At 37.5% G+C, this 24,022-nt stretch overlaps 3 protein-coding genes across 3 annotated transcripts; 2 read left to right on the top strand and 1 right to left on the bottom strand.

The window, feature by feature from the left end:
• Positions 1 to 2,267: 2,267 nt before the first annotated feature.
• Positions 2,268 to 10,070, bottom strand: rnf170 (ring finger protein 170). The gene is made up of 7 exons (XM_021312954.2): positions 9,864 to 10,070; positions 9,074 to 9,237; positions 8,496 to 8,571; positions 7,977 to 8,091; positions 7,735 to 7,808; positions 7,318 to 7,449; positions 2,268 to 3,492 (listed from the first exon to the last, which is right to left on the bottom strand). The coding sequence occupies exons 2-7, from the start codon at positions 9,211 to 9,213 to the stop codon at positions 3,223 to 3,225; spliced, it is 807 nt and encodes a 268-aa protein (XP_021168629.1). The 5' UTR covers positions 9,214 to 9,237; positions 9,864 to 10,070; the 3' UTR covers positions 2,268 to 3,222.
• Positions 10,071 to 11,331: 1,261 nt separating this feature from the next.
• gpn3 (GPN-loop GTPase 3) lies at positions 11,332 to 18,174 on the top strand. Its single transcript, XM_036140159.1, has 9 exons — positions 11,332 to 11,513; positions 11,657 to 11,765; positions 15,126 to 15,293; positions 16,761 to 16,885; positions 17,077 to 17,192; positions 17,412 to 17,508; positions 17,583 to 17,711; positions 17,932 to 18,022; positions 18,060 to 18,174. The coding sequence occupies exons 1-8, from the start codon at positions 11,466 to 11,468 to the stop codon at positions 17,995 to 17,997; spliced, it is 858 nt and encodes a 285-aa protein (XP_035996052.1). The 5' UTR covers positions 11,332 to 11,465; the 3' UTR covers positions 17,998 to 18,022; positions 18,060 to 18,174.
• A 265-nt stretch (positions 18,175 to 18,439) lies between these two features.
• On the top strand, positions 18,440 to 24,022 carry LOC118563924 (actin-related protein 2/3 complex subunit 3-A). The gene is made up of 7 exons (XM_036140158.1): positions 18,440 to 18,584; positions 18,946 to 19,045; positions 19,414 to 19,490; positions 21,857 to 21,925; positions 22,117 to 22,243; positions 22,407 to 22,501; positions 23,789 to 24,022. The coding sequence occupies exons 1-7, from the start codon at positions 18,579 to 18,581 to the stop codon at positions 23,849 to 23,851; spliced, it is 537 nt and encodes a 178-aa protein (XP_035996051.1). The 5' UTR covers positions 18,440 to 18,578; the 3' UTR covers positions 23,852 to 24,022.

Genomic DNA, 24,022 nt, shown 5'->3' with positions numbered 1-24,022 from the left:
GCGATCGGGTTCGCTGCTTTGCCCAAGCCGGCGCCTGTCGGAGCCGGCGTGGGCGGGGAGATTCTGCAGAAATGTCTATTTTACTGCCTCTATTACAGGAGCGTGTATAAAATGTATGCCAGACTCTTAAACAAAAATCACTACTAATAATAATGTGTGCATTGGTTTGATCATATACAGTAATTTCCTCTGCTCTTTTTACTACTCGACCGAAAAGCATCACATTTTACCACCACAAACGGTAATATTACGAGGATTTTTTTTATACTAGAACAAGACAAAGGCATGCATATTTGTGAAGTGGAATAAAAAGTATACTTTGCAGTTTATTTCGCTTTTCAAAATAAAAATGTGACGACTGTGCAGCGCATTTGTATCAAGCCCCCCTGAGTCAGTATTTTGCAGAACTATCTTTTATTATAAGTAATATTTTTTTTCCAATTCAAAATCCCGCGATATTTGAAATTAAAATAGTTTGGATAGAGAGCCTATATTTACATATTTTTTTAAAGTATTGCCAAGATTTGATTGTACATTTCTGACTCTAGAAAATGCTGTTTTATACTAGGCTCTATATCTCTAACCTGTAGAAGTTAATGAGTAGCAGTGAGGAGGTTTAAAGCCTTGGTTGGGCTTTGTCTGCCTAGTGTAAGGATGTGTGTGCTGCAGGGGAGGAGCAGTTGGGAGAGCCAGGAACTTGTAGTTCTCGACTCTCTTGACCTTATACCAAGGGGAATGTGTGCCGTGTACTTGGATTTCCTGAAGTCCAGAATTACTTCTATTGTCTTCAAGATGTTGAAGATGGTCCACGTTATTTGTCCAACACCATAGTGCCAAGTGTTGGACCTCCTCTTTTTAGGCCAATTCATTATCAGAAATCAGAACTACAACTTTGGTATCATCAGCATATTTGACTGTGTCACACAGTAAATGAGGCTGAATACAAAGACACCAATGTTTTAAGATTTTTTTAATCTTATTTCAAAATCCCAGTTATGCATCAATTTTTGATTGTAGTTGCAATGTAATATTTGGAATTTTTTAATGGGTATATACTTTTGTGTTGATTGTAGTGAGCATTAAACTAATCCATGGTTTGATTTAAGTCATTTCATCTGATCACTCATGAGGCAAGATTGGTAAAGGCCCGCTGGTTCGGTGCTGCTCACATCCAATCACCATAATGTCAGGATGAGCAGTGACACACCAAAACGAGCATCCTACATGACAGAACACTGGATTCTTCTAAGTATAAACCATTTAAACGGATTTAAAGACTTTCCTGTAAAGGAAAAATCATAATTTTGAGAAAGTGGTACTGTAGATATGAAATGGTGTGTAGTCAAAAAGATAAAGGTTTAGATGGCTATCAAAATACATAAGTTAATATGTTTTAATAAAGACAATTTGCATTTGGCATAAAAAAAAAAACAGCATCAGACTTTTTCAATTTCAATTCACATGCTTGAAATTGTAGACCTTAGCTGTGGGCTCACTACTGAAAAGGAGGTGGAAGTTGCTCAAGCGCCTTTGAGGCATGGTAGATAAGCTGCAAGTCAATAGGTGTGGCACATTTTGGCATGTGAAACACCTTCATTGAATTTATTTGTTTAGGTTGATCATAGTGTCCATAATCCAAAAATATTTCTGGGTTCTAAATGTGAGAAGAGACAGTTGTCCTTGATTCCTCTTAGCCACTGGCCATTAGGCAGGACGATGACACATTCGTTTTGCCACCATTGGAGATGGAAAACAAGTAAAAATGTTCAAAGCTCACTGTTAAGAGAACAGCTGCAAAAGGTGGCATCCAACTGGAAAGATATAAAGATGCTGCAAAAAAGAGAGAAAAAAAGCCTTTTCTGTCCTACAATTACAAATGTAAACAGGTGGGGCTATAAAAACTTTGTGCCATGTTATAGGAGTTAATGTCCCAATGGCAAAGGTAGATTGTGCAAAGTATTGATAGCAGGGCTACCAATAATTGTGCCAACTGTGATTTGGTTAAAAGCAATCCTTTCTTGAAATGTACCTAAATGTAAAGTTGATATTTTTGAAAAATTGCTTGAGATTATCATAGTATTAAAAATAAAATTTTAAAACATTTTGCACCTCTTCACAATGTGGCTTGTACTGTATTTGCACTAAAGAAAAATAAACTTTAGCTGTGTGGATTAAAATAGATGATGCAAGCAAAACCTGGCCCAAAATATGGATTTGAAAGCAAAAAGTGAAAGACTAGGGTAAAAAAAAAAAAAAAGCAAACAGGATTGAATGAAGACATAATTATAGATCTTTGTTTTCTGTCAAAAATAACCATATAAGACAGTGTTATTTCCCCCTCTTACAAAACCTACTCAAAAAGAGATCTGCATTGTACAAGCCAGTTTCAACAATTAAATACAGCACAATACAAAAGGACACAAATTGAAGAATTTAAGATCAGATTTTCTAGCTCAAAGAACCTTTTTGCAATAGAATATTTTTTGTAAACTTAACAAAAGTGACTTCACATTCATTTCCAGAGGATTTACATTCAAAATTATCCAGGATTACCCATTTATATTTTCAAAATGGCTTATTAAAAAAAAATGGTTAGGTAAGCATTTTCGGGATGCATGCAGGAAGCAAGATTTGATCACTCAATTTAAACTGTGGCATAAATAAATGATTCAGATATTTTGTTCCAAACCTGTTTAGCAAGCTCTGCTTTTCAAGTCATCATAAAATATGCATAGTTACAGGTCAACGTAATGACAAACAAGCTCAAACAGGTACTCTTTTATAGTTCTTTTACACTGAAACCCCAGATGGAAATGTTACCTTTAAACCCATAAATACAAGATTTTCAAGAGGTCGTTATATATTGCACAGTTGTCATATTATGCAGTTATTCACATTACAGAATGGCACTGTCAAAAATGGGCAGGTCTGGAAGCAGTACTTTGTTTAAACACTTTGATTCATTCTTAACTCTTGCTTACCTGAACTCATTCAACTTATGAATTTTAACGGGGAATTTTGATAACAAAAGTCAACATTCAAAATGCATTGCTCGCCTCTTTCCAGTGAGAAACTCATGATCCATTTAATTAAAGCCCTCTGAGAAAACCCAACCTCATTAACAAACTCCTTATACCCTTAAATTCAGTTTTTTTTTTTTTACACCTCCACTTCATAAATTTAATTCTCTTTTCCCAAAGCACCCTATGTCCGTTTCAGGGCCTAGCCGTTCAGTCGCTGTGTGACCACTTCTCTGTACATGATCGAGATGTATACAAACAGGAGGAGGATCACGAAGAAGTCATCCATGAAGCCCAGAAGTCCAAAAAGAGCTTCGGGGAGAATGTCGAGCGGCGAGGCCAGGTAGGTGAGGGCACCGATGACACAGAGAAGAATTCGAATCCGGAACATCCAGAAGAGTCCGCCCACGGAAAACATCTCCCTGAAGGCATGGCGGAGCAGGGTGGGGACGTCGCGCAGCCTGTCCATAAGCTGAGTTGCAGACAGACAAAACAGAGAAGTGGTCTAAAATTATTTAAAGGTCTCCTCTAAATGCAGGGCTGGACACATTTCATGGCTTCCTTCGAGGGAAGTAAAACAGCCCCGAGATAGATTCCTCTTAGTTTTGTAAACCCACATTAAAATAATTTTAACAAACCCAACCATTAATATAAGTCAGAATCAAGTTTATTGCCAAATAGGTTTGCACTTACAAGAAATTTGACTTGGTGTTGATGGTGCAGACAAAAAAAAAAAATGTGTATATATATATACACAGAAGCTATATACACTCAGTAAACTGTGCGTTAATGTAACGCAGAAGCTTTTAAGTCCTGAACGGAGGAGAGAGACAGTGTCCAGTTTCACGGGCGGCTCTGGGTACATATCTACATACAAGTACAAATATTGTACTTTTTACTAACAGAAATTAAACTTTAAAAAGAAACTAAATTATTTTTAAAACGTGCTTTCATTTCAAGCATTTCATCTGGGAGTTGACCTGAATTCAAAGTGCATCTAAATATAAGCTGTGAAACATGCTTGTAAAACAACTAAATGTTTGCTGCAAGTGGTATAACACCAAGAGCTAAGAACAGACTTCACTTAACTTGTGTAACATCAAGCTAACTTAAAAGAAATTAATGAATTAAAGCATCTCATTTTATGGTAAAAAAACAAAACAAAAACTCTTCTTTACAATATTTTGGCAATGTATTTTCCAAAACATATATTCAGCATTTAATGCTATTCTCTTCATGGAAGCTCAATCAGCCCAATGAGACGTCTCTCTCTCTGACGTCAGGAACAGAGAGACGAACAAAACAATGCTCCCTCAGAGTTATCTCCACTCCACCTTGTAATAATAGCTACATCAATACAGAATCTTTTTTCTTGGTTACTTTCTCTTCCCTCACGCTGGGCAAAGAGTATGGATGGTCGTCCATTTCAACAGAAAAGAATGAGCTACAGCCTCCTTCACTTGTTTTATACTCCTCCACTGACAGCACGTCTTCATATAGAAGATGGATAGGGAACACCGTAAGGCTGACAGTTTGTCTCCTTTCGGCTTCTGAAATAAGAAATAGCAACGCAACATGGCGCCTCCCAGTGGGTACACTGACACCTATGTCTTTATAAACTACTAATTCTAAGTTATGAGAATGCTTTCATTTTTTATGTGAGGTTATTAGACTTTGCCAGAATATGTATTTATAAAAGCAGTACTTGATGTTTTTGCTAAAGCCAAATTGCTTACACGCTTGTCCCTTAAATAAATTGCAAATTAATTAAACCAATTTATTGCCCAGCCCTAATAAAGACTGAGGGATCTTTGACCATTCATTTTCAAACAATCTCTCTACATTGTCCAGAGTCTTTGGTCCCCCCCTTACATTGTCTTCTCCTCATCTCAACCCACAGGTTTCCAGCATGATTTAGGTCAGTAGAATGAGATGTTCACTGGTAGAGGCAAAGTTTCTATCTGGTGAAATATCTTTGAGTGGATTTGCCTGTATGTTTTAGATCGATATCATGGTTAAAAAAATAAATAAATCAGCGTTATTACCCATTTGCAGTTGCTTAGTGGAGTTTTATTTAAAATGTAATATTTTAAGGAGTTTGAAATGCTATGCACTCCTAAAAGGTTTCTAAGTCATTTGGCCCACAGCATCACAGATCCTTTATAATACTTAACAGTGGATATGTGGTGCTTTTCCGCACACAACAAGCACATGGCTGGCATGTAGATGCTGTTTGATAACGGCAGATTATGGCTCGACTTTTGGAGATTTTCTTTCATCCTCTCTACCAACCTGCTCGCTGTGCATGAAGGATAAAGAAATAAGGGTCTTTCTCCAGCCTACTGGCCAGTGGCTAAACATAGTCTAGGCCTGTCACGATAACAAATTTTTCTGAATGATTAATTGTCTCAAAACTTATTGCGATAAACGGTAATATTGTTTGAAGACCTTTTTGCACTGATTTAATGGAAATTACTTAATAATGTTTGCGATTTCCTGCCAAAGATAAACACACTTTACACTGGAACTGGTTAACAAAATAAAACGAGAAATAAAAATCAAATGGACTCTTAGTCTCTGTTAACTAAAAATACACTTGAATAAAAACTAAACACAAGATAAAACCATGGTGGAAATAAAAACTACATTCAACCAAAAGAGTACAGATAATGAAGTCTGTATATCATTAGATTTTAAAAAAGATAGGCAAAACTGCCATTTTATAAAAAAAAATGCAAAGTAACAAAAGCAGATTCTTAAATAAGACTAGATGCCTCAACAATCTTTAAGCAGATCTGTAACTACTTTAGTCAGACAGATTCCGAGCAAGAGTAGCAATGTGTCCAGCTGTACCAAACATTCTCTCTGAACTGGTGCTTGTTGCACAAATACACATGTATTTTTTTGGCCAAGTTTGCCATCAAAGGATTCTTTGACTGACTACCTGATGCGATAGTCCACTCCTCCTCCCTCCTCATTTTTCCCTTCCTAAAAAAAATTAGGAAGGGGAGGGGTCAGTGGATAGCACCGGAGTTAAGCCTTTTCATCCAGCGTCATCAATAGAAACAGAAAAACACAGGCAGAGACGATATAGACGATAAATTAAATGACGCAGATAGTTTTTATGTATCGTGCGATTAATTGATTTATTGATTATCGTGACAGGCCTAAGTGCACCTCTGTTCCATGTCATATTTATACCAGAGAAAAAGAAAGCAATTAACTACTACATAACACTGATCAACCACAAAACGTAAAGGATAAATTAAACTAAAATTTTTGTACAAATAATCACTAAACTATGTGTACCTCTGAAAGATAAGAGATTTTAAATTATAACTCAACCAAGTTGTTTGGTACTGCCAGGAAATGAAACTAACATCTCTTTGAAGATAATCATACATAAATAGTATCAGTTTTGGGGGGAAAATGTGTTTATTTTTATTTAAACTAAATTAAAAATGGCAGCTTGAAAATTAATCATCTTCTACTCGACAACCCTAGAATTTCAGTAACCATGCATTTTATTATTGCTGACAAGCTTTGTGCATGTTTTGACACGATTTTGGACTATTTATCTTTGGGTTTAAAGTCTCTAAAGTTGTAAAGTTTCCTTGTTATCATCCTAATCTTTAGCTCCCTCTACAGATTCTCAGTCAGAATCAAGTTTGGACTCTTGCTAAACCTACAAATTGTTGATAATTCTTCCATTCAGAAGAAACATGTTGAAAAATTAAAGATTACTTTAATCCTAAATCTACCAGTGATGTGAACTCTATAAAGTTAATAAAGTTGTATATTGTTAGAGGTACTAATAGTGCCTGTTGTGATTTTGTTAATTATTTATTAACATGACTTCGTTTTTTTTTTGTAAAAAAATAAAATTATTATGTAACTCAAATTAAAGGTTGGATTTTTTTTCATGTTTCCGTGTCAGATTATGCTACTCCAATAAAGAATGGATTTATTTTAGAGTTACACATGTGTGCAAATAAATATGACCAGCACTGTACGCTACTCTAAACTGCAGAGCTATGCACAGATCAGTAGTAGTTTCAAACAAATGGTGTGAAAACATTTCGAGGAAAAATAATATAATCCTATTTTAGTACTGACAAAATAGGTTTAAATAAAATAAAAAATAAAAATCTTGTCATATCACGACATAAATAAGACTAAACATCTGAAAGGATATTTACATTTAAATGACAAGAACATTCGTTTTGCTCAGGACAAATTCAGCCCAAGTAAAAAAAAAAAAAGAACAAAGATCTTAGAAGAAAAAAGAAGAACTCACGGATCTTGGCTGGCCAGAAAATCTACGGTTGTAATCATTGATGTCTTGTAAAATAAGTTGAGGTTCTGCCTCGCCATCCTGAACCCTTTGAGGAGCAGTGTGCTCGTGAAATAATGGGAACAGCAGTGTTACCTAGAAAAAAAAGAAAAAAAAAAGTAGATAGATAAAATAGGTATCACTGGCATTAGACAAATGGCTGATCGAGTATAACAGATCTCTTATAATTAGTAGTTCAGGGGTTTTCAGCAGGTGATTCAATACTCTGACACATGATCATCTTTTTTATTTATATAATTACAAAGAGTGGTTGTGAGGCAAAGCTTGGTGTCATAAGAGATATATCACTGTTAATTCCACTGTTAGGAATTAGAACATGATAACAATGACAGGATTATAACATGACATGGTAATAATTACCATTTGTCTGCAGATTGGGCAGTGGATGGCACCCAGCCAGGTGCCGTACCTCCAGTAAGCTATAATGCAGGAGCCTATGCAAACGTAAAGCAGAATTGTTTTTTAAACAGCGTTAATGAGAACATTGATGTTGTATAAATGTTAAAAAACGACATCCATGACAATATTTACTCTGTTTCTGACTGTGCTAATTATGCAAGTAAGAAATAAATGTATTTAAAAAAAACACTGCACATAATTACCACAGAAAAGATGTCCACAGTTGGTCTCCACGGGCAGGGCAGCCTGTTGCAAACACACCGGACAAGACATGTCTGTGTAATACTGCTGCCTAGCCTCTGCCTGTGGATTTTCATCCTAAAGGGGGGGAAAATACAATTACAAATGTAAAATTTCAACAATAATTTATTCACTTGTACTTAAGACAAATATAGTATCAAAATAATAGTAACCATGGTAGTCCAAAAAGGCTATACCTGTAAACTGTTAGTTTTTCACTCAAATAAAATTTAAATATGGTTGATCAACCCTGAAAACCTTGTCTTCTCCTTCTTCCAGGCAAAATCATCAAGAATAATTACAAAAAGCTATGCTATACACTTGTTTAAAATATTCAGATTAAAGATTTCTGATCTGTCGGAATCATTGTAAAGCAATCAAACAGATTTTTCAAGTCTTTGTTCCTGTTTATGGTATTTGTTTAGTTTGTAGTTGCCAGATGAATTCAGTTAGAAGTAAATGAGCTGGGTTTCCCTTCTTACCTGCTCAGTTTGGAGCTGTTGTCGGACCGCTCGGACATGTTCCTGGTTCTCAGGATGAATATTTTGCTCTTCGTGTCTGTAAAGGACAAAAGAAGTTGCTTGATAACACAAGAATAGAGACTCTGAAAACACATATCACAGGATGATTAAATATTTCTTTTGAAAATGGTTTAAAAAGTCACTTCAAATACTATAGAAAATTTTAATAAATACATCGTTATTGGGTCAACATGAGAGATTTTCAGTGTGGCAACTGGTTAGTACTGCATTGAACCAACAGGTTGAGAGCTTGGGCTTTGTGAATAGATCAAATAGAACACAGTTGGAAGACCATCAGGTCTGGGTGATTTTCATGACTGCAGGGATGAGATTGCACATGTGATCTTTGCGTTTACAATTGGTTTGCAAGGCATCTTTCTATGGGTTTTAGAGAATTTTCTGAAATGTGAATAGGCAAGAAGAAGGAATATATTGCTATATTTTCAGAGATTTAATGATTTATCAATCATTTAGGTTAATAAACAATTTTCCAAAAAACAAAGTCTTCAATATCTGTTCTTAACTAGTTAGTGGTTTACCTGCAGAGCAAAGTGAGGATGCCAGCAAGGAAGGTGAAACTGACGACCACAACTAACAAGACCTGGTTGCTAACGCCCTCTATGATGGTGTCCTCATCTTGGATCAGGTAGTCCAATTCCCCACCTTGACCAGACTCCATTATCCACACTCATAGCCTGCAACTCTTAAAAACAAAAAGAGAAGACATAAGTTAGGTTAGCATCTTTAGCTTTCTTTGACCTTTAATTTAGAAAAAAAAACATTAGTAATAAGCAGAACGTTTTTTTTTTTGTAAACCTGACAAGCTCTATATTCACAATGAACAGTAAAAATTGGAAAAACAAGCAACATTAGCGTTTTATTCTAAACATGTTTTTATTAAATTATCTTATTGCCACCCAAAAAAGAAACAATGGTAACGTTTCACTGCATAAACAAGCTGTCTGAAAACTAAAACGAGAGTTAATTCGTTATGTTGCATTTTGGTGGGCTTGGTTGCGTCACTGTTAGGATATTCTGGTTTAATAGATTTAAAAACCAAATGAGCTCGGCTCGTTAGTGAGGGGCGGTTTAACACCTGTGAACACACCAGCGCTATTACGTTTCGCTTTGAAAAGAGGTGTTTAAACACCAAGGACGGAGAAAATGGGCGTGTGTTTTATCAGGGAGCTGAACTTTTACCAAACCAAGGCCGCTCCTACACAGTAGCTGCAAAGGAGGCAAATAATTACGCCGTTTTAGTGCAGCAGCACAACTTAAAAACATTACAATATAAATGACACGCTAAATTTACCAGTGCAGGGTACCTACACATAAGAAGTTCACCTTCACCCGTCAACTCCGATCATCCCGTCTAGACATTTTACTATCTCCGGTAAAAGCTTATTTGATATTAGAGAGTGAGATCACATCAGTCATCGTTGCACAAACAGCTGCTGTGTTGCACGATGAAAGCAGCTTGTTTTCTTCCTCAGTCTCTACTTCCTCCTTCTCCTTGTTCACCTCTTTCTGCTAGGACGCACTGCCGCCACCTAGTGTCCCGGAGTGAGAGCTAACGCTTCAACTCAGATCGCGAAGCGGAATCCCCGCTTGACTCCATTTCGGGCGCCATCTGGTGGCGGATGCCATTCATCAGCACATTCACAAGCAGCAACGCATCACCTATGGCCAGCTTTTTTTATTTTTTATTTGGATGATTTTTTTTTTAGACAGACCAACTAATTCCACCAACAACAACAAAAAAAAGTGATCAACAAAATGACAAGAAAATCACTATCAACACATGCATATTCATCGGACAGGCTTTCAGCAATGTGTCTGAACAAAGAGTAAGCGTAAGTAAATAAAAGTACTAAATCTACTTTTTAAAGATTGATGATGCTACATAACTTGGAACAAAACACTTGGAACAAATTTGAAACTGAATAACGAAGGAGGTTGCAACCACAAATAAAAAGCTTTTATAATGGGCCTGAACTAAATGTACAGACTCATTTTACTGAGGAATGGTCTTTCATATGGTTGTCAATCATTGGTTCTGCAGCCTTGTAAGTACAGAAGGGACAGTGGAATAGTCCGCTGTTGGTGCATTTAGTCACCGTTGGTGTGTCACCATCCAACATTTATACTTATGTGTCTCTTCATATCGGGGAGGGGTATATATATATATATATATATATATATATATATATATATATTAGTTACAAATTCATGGATTTAGTTTTTTTGTTTTTATTAGTAGTTTCTATTTATATTCAAGTTCATATATAGATATGTGAGGTGGCGTTAGTGATCATACCAGTGAATATGCATGTGTTGATTGTGATTTTCTCGTAATTTTGTCGATCAGTTTTTTTTTTTAGTTGGTGGGATTAGTTGGTCTGTCTGGGAAAAAAACCCTCATTCAAATAAAAAATAAAATAAAAAAGCTGGCCAAAGGTGATGCATTGCGGTCTGCAGTCCGGGGCTGCTCACGGAATAGGCAAAAAGGAAAATAAATGAATAAATACAATTCAAGACACTTAACAAATACATCTCAAACTACGTATATGTACAACTCAAACCGGGCATGTACTTCTTTAAATTTTCATACTTCCAGTTTCGAAAACAATAAAGAGGGGAAACATTTAAATCACCCATTTAAAAAAATAAATTCACGTAATCATTAACAAAAATAAAACTGACCCTCGGAAATATCGGCACAATTTTACTTGTTAGGATTAGAGGTCGTGAGAGTTGTAATTCCGAGTCTTGTCGCTAGATGGCAGTAGCGGTGCCTATAGCGTGGTGTTCTCGAACGAAGAGGTAGACGTAGTTACCGTGTTTGTACCCAAGGTGTAGTAAGCGAGCTAACGTGGATAAGCAGACAGGGCGAACTTTACTAAGACGGGCACATTGTACCAGAGGTAGAATATGCCTCGATATGCGCAGTTAGTTATGGGTCCAGCTGGAAGTGGCAAGGTAACTAACACGATGATGTGCTGAGACAGACGCTTTGCTATGCTAACGGCTAACGTGTTGATGCAACGGCATGAGGCTGTCCTGTCTTCCACACAAAGTCAAATTTATTGCTGCATTTTCTGTGCTTTTCTTTCCCCCCTCAGAGTACCTACTGCTCCACCATGGTTCAACATGCAGAGTCCTTAAACCGCTCAGTTCAGGTGGTCAACCTGGACCCAGCTGCTGAGTATTTTAGTTACCCCGTGATGGCAGGCAAGTTATACTTTGGATGAATGTCCGACTGTGGAAATATAAGAATTAAATTAGAGAAATACCACTGCCTATAATTCATTTATTTTTCTTTGATGTGTATTGAAACTTAAAGGCGAAAGGTACAGGAGATTTTTTTTTTTTTTTACATAAGCTCCATTAAAGCTCGTGTATTTCAGTATATTAAGTATTAGTACACTATAACATCTACAATATTACCACTGAAGATTGATTTCATAAAAGAGTAAAACAGCAATTCATCCATCCTGACTACAGTGAGGGCCGGATCTAGGCACACATACGTATATGAGGTGGCACGCAGAGGCGTTATCATTATGTTATTATGTGATCACGTTAGGCTCCAGCAAATTTATTTAGTTGGTGATTTGTGCGTAAAAATAGAGTAAGCTGTGTCCAACATCCAAGAGATCTACCCCTGGCCAACTTGGGTGTCCCATCTGGAGCCAACACTCCTGCTGGTATAGCTCTTAGGGTCTCTGAGGGGAAAAGGTTGATGCAGAAACACAAAGAGCTCTTTAAAAGTAACTGAGATCAGAGTGGAAAGTAAAAAAAAAATTAAAAAAAAGTTTAAAACCGTTGTTTATCGTCAAATCAGCCTACAGAACTAGAGTGTGTCACTGGGGTTTTTCACATGGGTCTCTAGTGTGAAAGTCTGTGTTAAGCACTGCAGGGCAGAACCTTTGAGAGATGAAAAAAAAAACAGGAAAGCATCACAAGGTTGACAGGACAAATAGATGCTGTACTTGCGTGTCTTTTTGTTGTTATGAAGTATCTCGCAACATGAATTGTCACAAAAAAACGTTGATTAGGATGCTTTGAATCGTACCTCTCCTTAACGGCTAAGGAACCACATTATCAACAACAGCCTCAGCACAGGACCGTCATAATAGCTTGAGCTCTTTAAATTAACAAAATCTAAAGCTTTAGCTGCCGAATTCTGCTTGAGGTGACAAGCAGTAAAAAAAACCCACCCCTGTAAGAAAATTATTAGATATCAGACGATATAAAACGGGAGTGACAAGGTAGCAGGGTTATGAGCCACATCATTTATTGGCATGAACGTTGAAAGTGATGCAATACTAAAATCCACATTTTCGTCAAATGTAACAGATTAATCAAGATAAAGAAGAGTGGCATGACGTATTCCTGCTTCCTTTAAGAATGCAAATAATGAAATAAAAATCTGAAAATATAAATAAATCAAATAAAGATCCATCCCCTGCTCTGTCACTGTCTGCAGGCTCTCCCTGACAACCAGTGCTGCTGCCTGGTCCCTGCCCTGACACGTGGCCTTTTACCCAGTCCTAACTACTACAATACAGATTGAAAATATTTTAGAGTGTGAATGAGAGTTACTCTGAAATATCTGTGAAAACCCTCTCCTGATAACTGCTTGGTTTCTCCTTAAAGACAGATATCTTTCACTCAGCAAGTAGTAATCTCTCCCTACCTGTGAACACCCAGCATCATTGTCTACTGCTGCGGGCTTCTGCTCTTTCTATTGTGGCAATAAGGATTTATTTTAAATATGTGGAAAGCCACAGTGAGCGCAAGTTCTATACAGAAATTAAACATGAGTCTGTTTATTCTCACTATGAACTAACTAGCAAGGGATGCAACACAGGTAACAATAGGAATCTTGTTAACTAGCTTAACGTGATATACTGACATGTATTAAAGAGTCATCCTTTAGCTAAAATCTACATCATGCATGCAAAACCATTACTCAACTTACATGTTTTATTTGGGGCGTTAAGGTTTTCTGCCCTTGGCTGGCTCTGGCTGGTTTGCTCAACATCCTGAAGGGCTGCTCAGCGGCACGTCTCCCGTCAGTGTTAGGGGAGTTGAGACTTTGTTAATGGTGCGTTTAAAGACGGCTCGGAAAAACATGTTACCACATGTAAATAACGGAATACACGGACGTAGTGACCCATGCAGAGATAACAAAGCTGTTATTTTTTCCAGCTGATCTGTTTGAGGGGTTAGGGCTTAGTTTGGGGGGTGGGGGGGGGGGGGGGGCAATGCTTCTTCTTACCCCAGCAGAACTGTAGAACTGGCCCCGTGCTGGATGAATCCTAATGTGTTAGGAACAAAAGGATGCCACATAAGTTTATGAAACTTATTCAAATAGCGCCATTTCACATCACGTTTCGTCTCAAGGCACTTTACAAAGTCGAATGGATGTTGAATCGAATTGAATCGTGAGCCCTGGTGCCATTGTTTACCCTGTACAGGTCTGTGCTCCTCAATGGATACGCCTCCCCAGACCAACACTGACCCACCACTAAATCAATCTTGCTGAACAACGCTGCAGGCAGCATAACGTGCGCCGCAGCTTCTCCAGACCCCTTCATGCCTGTCACATGAACTCAGAGTGAATCTGCTCTCACCCGGGAGAGGAACAGGGCGCCAGTGGAGAACCTGCCGATTCCAGTGTTCTCTGGCAAACGCCAGTCCAGCTCCACGGAGCACAGGGCCTTCCAGAGTACATGGGACCATGAGGCCCCCCTCAGGGAGTCTGTTCCTAATGGTTTGGTCAGAGACATTCATGCTAGTGGCCCACCAGACGTCACTTTGTAGGGCTCTAGCACAAAACAGATACTGCTCATATTTTAAAGGACCTCAAAAGGCCCTGTCCAGCTCTGCTAAAGTAATTGCCTGTCTCCTGGAGTCTCCTTCATGAGACTGCTGGGACACAGTAAACCTTCTGTCAATAGCACGTATTGATCTGCCATGCCTGGGAAACGTCTGTAGGGTCCAGGTATGGCTTCACGCAAAACTACTGAAAAGCAGTCAAAAAAATGAGCAGGGAACAAAAATGTCAGTGGACTCCAGCTGCAAACCCCTTCATGGGTTTAGCGTCTTCTGATTGTCCTTCACTGTGCCTGTTGTTAATTTCATGAACACCAGGACAGCTAACAACCCCGTGTACTACTGACCAGATCAATATCCCACGACTTTCACTGACTCGATGTTGTTACCTGATTAAAGCGATCCTTTTCTCATAGTATAACAAAATAGACTGAAAATGTAAAACATTCTAGTTTCTGAAAGTATTAAAAAGATTAAATGAAGTATGTATGAGAACTCTAAAACATTCAAATAGACTGTTTAAATAACTACTTTGGAGGCAGTTAATTTGATTAGTAAATACAATAGTGCTTTGATTTGTAGAAGGTGTCCTCAAAGTATTATCTATCAAAAAAAAATAGATCTCTCTGGTAATTGTTAATGCATTTAACACCTGTAAGCCGGTAACACCTGTAAGACGGACGGACGGGCGGGCGGACGGACGGACGGACGGACGGACCTGTAAGCCGTATTGTGTGTGTGTTTTCTCAGACATCCGTGAACTCATCCAGGTGGATGACGTGATGGAGGATGACTCTCTGAGGTTTGGCCCAAACGGAGGCCTGGTCTTCTGCATGGAGTACTTTGCCAACAACTTCGACTGGCTGGCGGAGAGCCTGGGCCACGTAGAAGATGACTACGTATTGTTCGATTGTCCAGGTACATGTTCTGCTGGGGAGTCGGGGTTTAATGAATCCCGGAACTTTATCAGTTTGGAGTGTGTTCAAATAACCAATTTTAACTGTCATGCTAGATTTATGTAATGAAAGCTATGACACCGTGATGAACCATTTAGAAAATATCCCACCTTTATCGTGTCACATACCCTGTACAATTAAACTGAAACACACACAAACCTGTTAGGAAGAAAACTATAAAAAAATAAAATGTCTACTGAAATCGTAGCACATGTACATACCTTTTAAAGTAGTATGTTGTTTAAACAGCTTTTGATTCCATTTAAATGTTCAGTTTTCTTGGGTTGACACCTGCCTTCAATCATAGTGGGAAATGGACAGACAAGATGGAAACCGGTCAGGGAAGCTTCCAAGACACCAACAGTAACAATGAAGGAGCTGCTGGAATTTCTTACAAGTACTTCTTGTGTTGCAGGAGTGACAGCAATCTCCTCTGTCCTCCATATGTCAGCAGTAAGGTTGCAAGACGGAATCCTTTTCTTTTAAAGAAAACATCCAGATGTGGCTAAAATCTCCCCATACCTTGTTGGAGAATATGTTAAGGTCTGCTGAGATCAAGCTTGAACTATTGGGTCATAATCCTAAAACCTATGCTTAGCGCAAAAGTATGCAGCGTAAAACATGGTGGTTGCAGCATCGTGCTCTGGGATTATTTTCCTCAGTGGTAGCTTTTTTTTTTTGTTGTTAAGATGAATGAAATTATGAACAGTTCCTTATACCGGTCAGCAGTGATTGATAAGCCTTTTGTATGTCAGAATGCTGAAGGTAAAGAGAAATGTTTCTTTTTATTCATTACAATGAGCCCAAGCATGCATCCAAATCAACAAAAAAGGCTTCACCAGAAGGAAATGAAAGTTGTGGGGTGGAGTGATTGAGAGGGCACCCCATATTCGGAGGTCGCTGGTCCTAATCGCAGCCATCAGGGATTCAGTTCCCAACCTTAGGATCTTTGCAGCATTTCATTCTGACCATTTCTTGTCTAACTGTTAATAGAAAGTGCTAGTGCCACACATTTAGTCATATTGCTGTACTAAATCTGATGGACAAATCTTTGTGGTCACCGGACTGTGGAACAAAGATATCCTGACAGTCTAAGAGATTTGGAGAATGGTTTCAAGGTAAGAGTTGGGAAGTTTTAACAAGTCAAAATGTGGCACGCTACCAAAGACTGAAACTAAAGGTGCTTCCACCAAGTATTATCTTTAGAATGCTCAAACTTGTGCAGCTCAATTTTTTAAGATCTTTTACATTTACTTTTATATCAATTAATGTTTCAGTTGAATTGCACAGGGTATAGGTCACATTAAAGTTTTACTGGTTTTATATGATAAGAATCTGCTGTTTTAGTAAGGGTGTGTGCACCTTAGATCTTGTTAATGGGAAAGTGTTAGTTTTCATGACTGATTGGGCTGTTTTCCCACATTAACAGGTCAGATTGAACTTTACACACACCTCCCTGTGATGAGGCAGCTGGTGGAGCAGCTCCAGCAGTGGGAGTTTCGGGTTTGCGGGGTCTTTTTAGTAGACTCCCAGTTTATGGTCGAATCTTTTAAGGTAACTTTCTCTCAGTTGTTTTTTTTTCCTCTTCTTTTCTGTTGGAGCTATGTGTTTTTAAATTATTTAAATGCAATTTTTTTTACACGTTACTTTATTTTCCTCTGAAGCACTTTGAATTATTCAAGGTGCTATTCAAATTCACCTGCTTTGTCTGATTCACACGGATGTTTCCCTTGTTTGAACTGTAGTTCATCTCCGGGGTTATGGCTGCACTGAGTGCCATGGTGTCATTAGAAATTCCTCAAGTAAACATCATGACCAAAATGGATCTGCTTGGGCCAAAAGCCAAGAAGGAAATTGAAAAGTAAGTTATTTATGAATAAAACACAAACTCATATATGGGAATGTTACGTTTCAATCAAATACTTGTAGCAAAGGTCTACTTGTCAACTTCAGTGAGGATGTTTTTCATCTGTCAGAGTTCAACTGTACGTTGCCTGTTCTGTTTCTTGATAGTTATGGACCTCGGTTATCGTTCTCTTCAAAACAAGTGTTAAAATCCCATTCTTTATATGTTTACAAGGTACTTGGACCCAGACATGTACTCCATGATGGAAGATAACTCTGGGACTTTCAGAAGCAAAAAGTTCAAGAAGCTAACCAAAGCAATTTGTGGTTTGGTAAGTCTGGTCTTAGTTGTGTGTTTAATGAGATTATTGCTGCTTATGCTAAAAGGAACTGTTTTTGTCTCCAGATAGATGACTACAGCATGGTAAGATTCCTGCCTTTTGACCGCACAGATGAGGAGGGAATTAATATAGTCCTGCAGCACATCGACTTCTCCATACAGTATGGAGAAGACCTGGAGGTTAAGGAACCTAAGGTAAAATAACAAAACATGGGCACTTAAATGAAAAAGCAAAAAAGCAGTCATTATATATATATATATATATATATATATATATATATATATATATATATATATATATATATATATATATATATATATATATATATATATATATATATATATATATATATATAATGTGTGGGTGTGTGCGTGCGTGTCATAATTCATACTTTTATGTTTTCCCTATTGACAGGAGGTTGATGAAGAGCAGTCCAACCTAAATTATGATGAAATATTTCAAGACAAAGTCAGCAGCTGAGGATTAATAGGACCGTGGAGTGGTGGAGTTTGAAGATAAACAAGTGGAGTTTGAAGATAAACAAGTGTTTTGTGCACGCAGGCCATGTTGGATATAATTGTATGAATATTTGTTGAAAAACTGACTGGACTTGTATAAAAGATTTCTTTTTCCTTTTTATATAACTTATACAATTTATAAAAAACTCCAGATGATGTTGTATTATTTTAGAGTGTTGTACAAGTGTAAAGCTTTGGTATTTGAAAGATTTATTATTGAACTATATTTTTTAAATAAAACGTTAGATAAAATGGACAACTCGCCTGTTATTTATTTATTAATTTATATATATATATATATATATATATATATATATATATATATATATATATATATATATATATATATATATATATATATATATATATATATATATATCGGGGGAGGAAAGAGCCGTGCGCGCGCCCCCACGTGGCTGCAACGCCACATGACACGTGGCCACTTCCTGTAATGCTGAAGGGTGGGACAAGCGGAAGCAGCGGCTCCTGGGTGCCTGTACATTTTTTACAGCTGAGCAGTTGGACTTATATGTTTCATTCAACATGCCGGTGAGTATATTCTGTGCGATAAATGAGAAGTGTGAGCTTTTAGCTGATGGAGAGGAGTTAAACATCTTTAGAAATGCGCAACCAGACGGTAAGACAACCTTCCGGGTAACGTTAGCTCTGGAGACGAATCTCTAGCTCAGGAGGCTAGCTACGTTAGCATTTGGTTCATATTTGCTGGTGTTTTACTTGCGAAAGTGCACCAATTTAGCTATGTTGTTTCACTTTATATAACTCGAGTTTTGAATCATGTTTTCTTTTTTACCCCGGATAAAGTCCGCGTTTCTTCGGGGTGGCTGTAAATAACCAAATGTACCTGATACACACAGTCAGTTGACAGGAGTTCTCGTTTTTTTCCCCCCAGGCTTATCACTCAAGCTTGATGGTCCCTGAAACCAGGCTGGTGGGGAACATGGCCCTGCTCCCCATCAAAACACAGTTCAAAGGACCAGCAAGAGGAGATGGTAAGGGATCCTTCATCCTTAGTTGTTTTAAACCTATCTGCTTAGTCTTGGGCTTTCTGCAGAGATGTGCCTTGTTGTTGCATGCATTGAGTTCCTGATTCCTGACTGCGCTTCACTTCCTTATATGGTCTGACGAGTGCAAACCTAAGAGGCACCTTTCCTCTAACTTCTGCATTCTGATTTTTGATTTTTACATCTCATAATTGTACAGTTGACAAATCCTTGTGTGCATTAACTCATTTTCTAATGGCTCAGATTAAAAAAGTCGATAGTGATCAGCACCAAAACAACTGAGAGGTGTATGATAAGAAATGGGATGCTATGTCCTTCACTCAAAACACATGTATTTATTTTTATTATTATTTCAGGTGGAGATTCTGACATCATCGATGAAGCAATCTACTACTTCAAGGCCAATGTTTTCTTTAAGAATTATGAAATCAAGGTAAGAGATCAAGATAATAAAAGGATTTCAAAATGTGATTTTTCTTTCCATTTCTTTTTTTAAACCATTCGATCCTCTTACTGTAATGCTGATTAACGTTTGGTGTTCCCCTTCAGCTACGCACAGTCCGTTTAGGCACTTAAGAAAAAAAGACAAAAATATATCTATATCCCAAAAAAGCTTTAAATGTATTGTGTAATTTATTTGTGTAACCAAGTAAAGTTGAATAATGATGCATATAAATAAATAAGCCTATGCTTCTGTAATCTCTGTTTCGTGTAGCAGCTGTGTAATTCAAACTTCTCCACATGCCCCGTCTTGCCTCGTCTCATACCTTTCACCCTCTTAACAACACACACCGTTCAGTCCCCCTGGATTTTTAAAGGCATATATAGTTTTTGCAACTTTGCCTTTTTAGTTGTGTTTGTGCTTGTTTCCCACATTAGTTGTAATCATTGCCATATCTGAAGTCAAGAATTTAAAAAAGGAGTATAAGACGGCCAATAAAGAAACTGAAAGATTCCAAAGACAGACGTTAAATACAGAATGGTAACCTAAGAGGTCAGTGAATAACACAATGGCCACTCTGGAAGAAATCAGTAATGGTAGTGTCTCCAGCTCATAGTTGGGTTCATTAGGTGAACAGTGATGTGCTAGTTTGTCCAGTGAGGAAGAGGAAATTGGGAGAAATATTTTCTGAGTGCAGCATATTGGAGATTTGACAAACTAACACTCGACTGTGGAATAAAAGCCGATCTGTGGCGAGTGCAGTCTGCATGTATTTCAACATGCTGGGAAAACCCCCTCGTGATTAAAAATATATATCTGCCAGCATTTAGACATTATAGGTTTTGCTCCACTTCTGACCAGCATGGTTACTTTGACATACAGGTTGTGCACCAGCATGTTGGTTTCAAACAGCTGTCACTGGAATAGCCTACTTTATGTTAGTGATTAATGTAATGGCTCTGCAAGTCTTACTAATCTAAATATCATCAATCCGTAATTTATTTATAAGGGTTTAGTAGCGTTGTATAATTAATCCCATTTGCAATATAATCGCAATTTTAAAAGACAAAATTTCCAAATAGCAGAGGTCTGCAACTTCTGGTTATGTAACAATTAATAGATCAGAAATGTTCTATAGGTGTCGGTATAATGTTTACAGTGGGTTTGCCTCCACATGGAAGGGAAGAGAGTTGCAGCAGTGAGATAATCTAATTTTATTATTTGTTTTAGAGTTTATATAATCATACTGTTTTTACCAGAAAATCTCAGGAATCTCAACATAGCATTAAGTGCACGTCCAACAGTTTAATACATAGACTTGTTTGCTGGTTGTACTTTGTTCAACAAGGATTGATGTCTAACTCGCAAAGCTATTCTCTTGAAAACATTCTGATTAATAAATAAGTTACATTTCTTGTTTTAAATAGTCCTTGTTTACAAACATCTTTTTCTAAAGGCAGTTTTGTTGCTTGTGCTTAATGCAGAGAAAATTCAAAATTAAATCGCAATAATGGGTGAAACATATCACCATTTTGTTTTTTGGCAAAATCGTACCGCCCTAGGATTTAACTCCACTACAGTAACATCGCTGTCAAAACCCTACTCAGAGGCACTTGCCCGTCATGCAACTCAAAGTGTATGCCTGTCTAAATTTAGTTTTCTCACATCCTGTTTTATTCCTGCAGTCATTTCAGTGAAGAACGTTTAGAGAGTGGTGATTGATTTTTAATAATGCAATCTGAGGACACATAAAAAGTTAAAAAGCTCTGTAAAATTACACATTTTCTAACATGATAAACCTTCTGCTCACTAACACCGCCAGCAGTCATCTCAGAGGTCTGATGGTTCTCCGCTAGAGCTGCCGTCCTCTCCTTGATGTGACCAGTGTTCTGTTGTTTGGTCTGGGTTGTTCCTTTTCTGTGATCTTCAGGCTAAATAAATAAAAATCAAAGGGATGTATACTGCATAGAAAGTAGCAGGTCTGCATGATATTAGAAAAAATATGTATTGTAATTGTTAAAAATTGGGGCATTAATACAGCATGCAATTTACAGATATTTCCCTCACTCCTTATTTTCCATAACCACCAAATTCAAATTACTCTTCTTGAGCTGGAGCATCTCAGCCTAAAGATTATGTCCGCTGTTTGCATAAAAGACACTGAAAGTCTTTCCAACTGACCAAATATATTATTGGTAAGCAGTTTAAGTGGATGACATCTGAAATATTTCAACCTGCATCCAAGCACTCCCTGGCAGCTGCGGTATTGTGCACACTGCAGTAGCAAACCCATATATTGTGCAGCTCTACATAATTGTTTTTTAATGTTAATTCAATGATCTAAATGTGTTTTTCAGAACGAGGCTGACAGGACACTGATCTATGTTACACTCTACATTTCTGAATGCCTGAAAAAGCTACAGAAGGTAAATTTTTACTGTGCGGCATGAACAGTTGGTACATGTTTTTTAAATATATAGCAGCAGTTAATGCTTCTGTTAAAGCTGACAAGCCTTTGTATTTATTTTTTGCATGCTTTGAAGAAGAAGCGGCTGATTGAAACACGTTTGACCTTTTAAAAATGATCCGTTTTGGGATTTTGTGTGAATCTTTGCAGTGCAGCTCCAGGAGCCAAGGAGAGAAGGAGATGTACACTCTGGGCATCACAAACTTTCCCATTCCTGGAGAACCTGGCTTCCCTCTTAATGCTATGTATGCCAAGCCCGCAAACAAGCAAGAGGACGGTGAGACAAAAAAGATTGTGTTGAGAAAAAAAAAGTTGCAGAGAAAATGCCCGGCCCAATTCTTGCTGCAGAATAAAGCAACATACGTCTTGATTTGTTGAGCTGTTCCTGTGCAACACAGCCAAAAAACTGTAAGTAAATCATATTTGTTTTTCTTTCTCAGAGACTATGAGGTCGTACCTGCAGCAGCTTCGCCAGGAGACTGGTTTAAGGCTATGTGATCGTGTGTTTGACCCGCAAACAGACAAACCCAGCAAGGTAAGTCTTATAATTTGGCTTTATTTTAAGTCTCCTTTCTGGTATCAAAAGTTAACTTATTAAAAATGAGCCTCCATCGTTTTGCTGCAGTGGTTGTGAAAATACTTTAATTCTTTAAATGCCTAAGAAAGACGTGTTGGTGCCTATTGTGACCCATCAACATTTTTTCTGATTTTTCACAATACTGAGCTAGTCATTCATGTCGTATAGTACGTTGTTTGCAGAGATGGGTTCAGGTAGGAAAGATTTCCCAAAATGAGATTGATCAGTGACTAAAACGAGAGCAGATATGTATAAGTATCCCCAGCTGTTTTTTTTTTTTTTTTTTTTTTTTTTTTTTTTTTTTTTTTTTTTTTTTTTTTTTTTTTACTTTAAATAAAGCTAACCTAGACTGAAAGATAAAAGAAGAAGGCGGTTCAGTCGCTGATGTTTCTGCTGGTGTTGAGCTTTTAAACTTAGTTCATTAGCTCAGCAGAAAAAACAGGTTAAAAATGCTGAAGTGTAAGAGTTTATGTGCAGTGGATATGAAGCATGCTGCTAAGCAAATATCATCTGGCAAAGCTGGCCACGCTGTGTCTGTCTGTGTTTGGTTCCCTTCAGTTCGTCGAGTGTTGCCGTTTGGGTTACAATGTGGTCTCCTGCTACAGGTCCGCCCTGAAACTAGACATAGTGAAGAGGCCGGTTATTCTGCCTCTAAATTCATGATGTCACAACATTAAATGACTTAAGCAGATATTTTTAATGATGATGTTCGTTTCCTGCATACAAATAAAGATGTTTCCCCATCTGAGTTAAAATGTATAGAAAGAAAGGTCTTTATAGCCCTTGCAGAACTCAAATTCTGTACTTTGAGGATTTATATTTAGAAAACCTTGAAGATGTGTAACTAATCCGTTGTTTTTTTTTTTTTGTTTTTTTGTTAAACCAAAACTTTTTTTGTAGAGTCTTTAAAAGAGAAGGTTTTCAAAATGTTTTTTTTTTCAGAGGAAAAAATTAAATACCTATGTCAACTGAAATTAAAGATGGGAACCAGCTCCCCCGCGCGGCCCTGCACGGATCAGCGGGTGTAGATAATGAATGGGTTAAAATTGGCATTGAGCGTGCTGTGTCTCTGTACTCCTTTTCCTTTATATAATTGGAAATCACGTTAAACAGCTTTGTTTTATATTTCAAATGACTGACTGACTGACTAGACTTGTAGCCCCTAAAAAAATGATTGCGATTGCCGTTCAAGAATGCCAGTGCTTTAACTGGTTGTCCTAACTGATGTTAATTTCTGTTTTTCAGTGGTGGCTGTGCTTTGTGAAGAAGCAGTTCATGAACAAAAGTCTCTCTGCTCCTGGACAGTGAACAAAAAGGGACACAGAGGCTGGAATAAAGCGAGTTTAAATTTTCTGTTAAAGTTTTATACTGTTTGACTTAAAAAAAAAAAAAATTATATGTTCACTTGTCTGGATGTTGATCATATTGGGCTGGTGCTTAATTCAATAAAGAAATCTCAGAGACTGGAGAGATTGGCAA

The sequence above is a fragment of the Fundulus heteroclitus genome, chromosome 8 (genome assembly GCF_011125445.2).
Source record: "Fundulus heteroclitus isolate FHET01 chromosome 8, MU-UCD_Fhet_4.1, whole genome shotgun sequence".
In the NCBI taxonomy this organism is placed as follows: domain Eukaryota; kingdom Metazoa; phylum Chordata; class Actinopteri; order Cyprinodontiformes; family Fundulidae; genus Fundulus; species Fundulus heteroclitus.
This window is presented reverse-complemented; position numbering and strand designations above follow the sequence as displayed.

What these genes read in the sequence shown, in the direction of transcription:
- gpn3 (XM_036140159.1), top strand. Translation starts at nt 11,466, where the DNA reads ATGCCTCGATATGCGCAGTTAGTTATGGGTCCAGCTGGAAGTGGCAAG. An exon ending in GTCCAGCTGGAAGTGGCAAG is followed by an intron (nt 11,514 to 11,656) that starts GTAACTAACACG and finishes TTCCCCCCTCAG; the next exon opens with AGTACCTACTGCTCCACCAT. An exon ending in CGTATTGTTCGATTGTCCAG is followed by an intron (nt 15,294 to 16,760) that starts GTACATGTTCTG and finishes CCACATTAACAG; the next exon opens with GTCAGATTGAACTTTACACA.
- rnf170 (XM_021312954.2), bottom strand. Translation starts at nt 9,213, where the DNA reads ATGGAGTCTGGTCAAGGTGGGGAATTGGACTACCTGATCCAAGATGAG. An exon ending in CTGTGGACATCTTTTCTGTG is followed by an intron (nt 7,809 to 7,976) that starts GTAATTATGTGC and finishes ACGTTTGCATAG; the next exon opens with GCTCCTGCATTATAGCTTAC. An exon ending in TTTCTGGCCAGCCAAGATCC is followed by an intron (nt 3,493 to 7,317) that starts GTGAGTTCTTCT and finishes TCTGCAACTCAG; the next exon opens with CTTATGGACAGGCTGCGCGA.
- LOC118563924 (XM_036140158.1), top strand. An exon ending in AGGACCAGCAAGAGGAGATG is followed by an intron (nt 19,046 to 19,413) that starts GTAAGGGATCCT and finishes TTATTATTTCAG; the next exon opens with GTGGAGATTCTGACATCATC. An exon ending in GCCTGAAAAAGCTACAGAAG is followed by an intron (nt 21,926 to 22,116) that starts GTAAATTTTTAC and finishes GAATCTTTGCAG; the next exon opens with TGCAGCTCCAGGAGCCAAGG.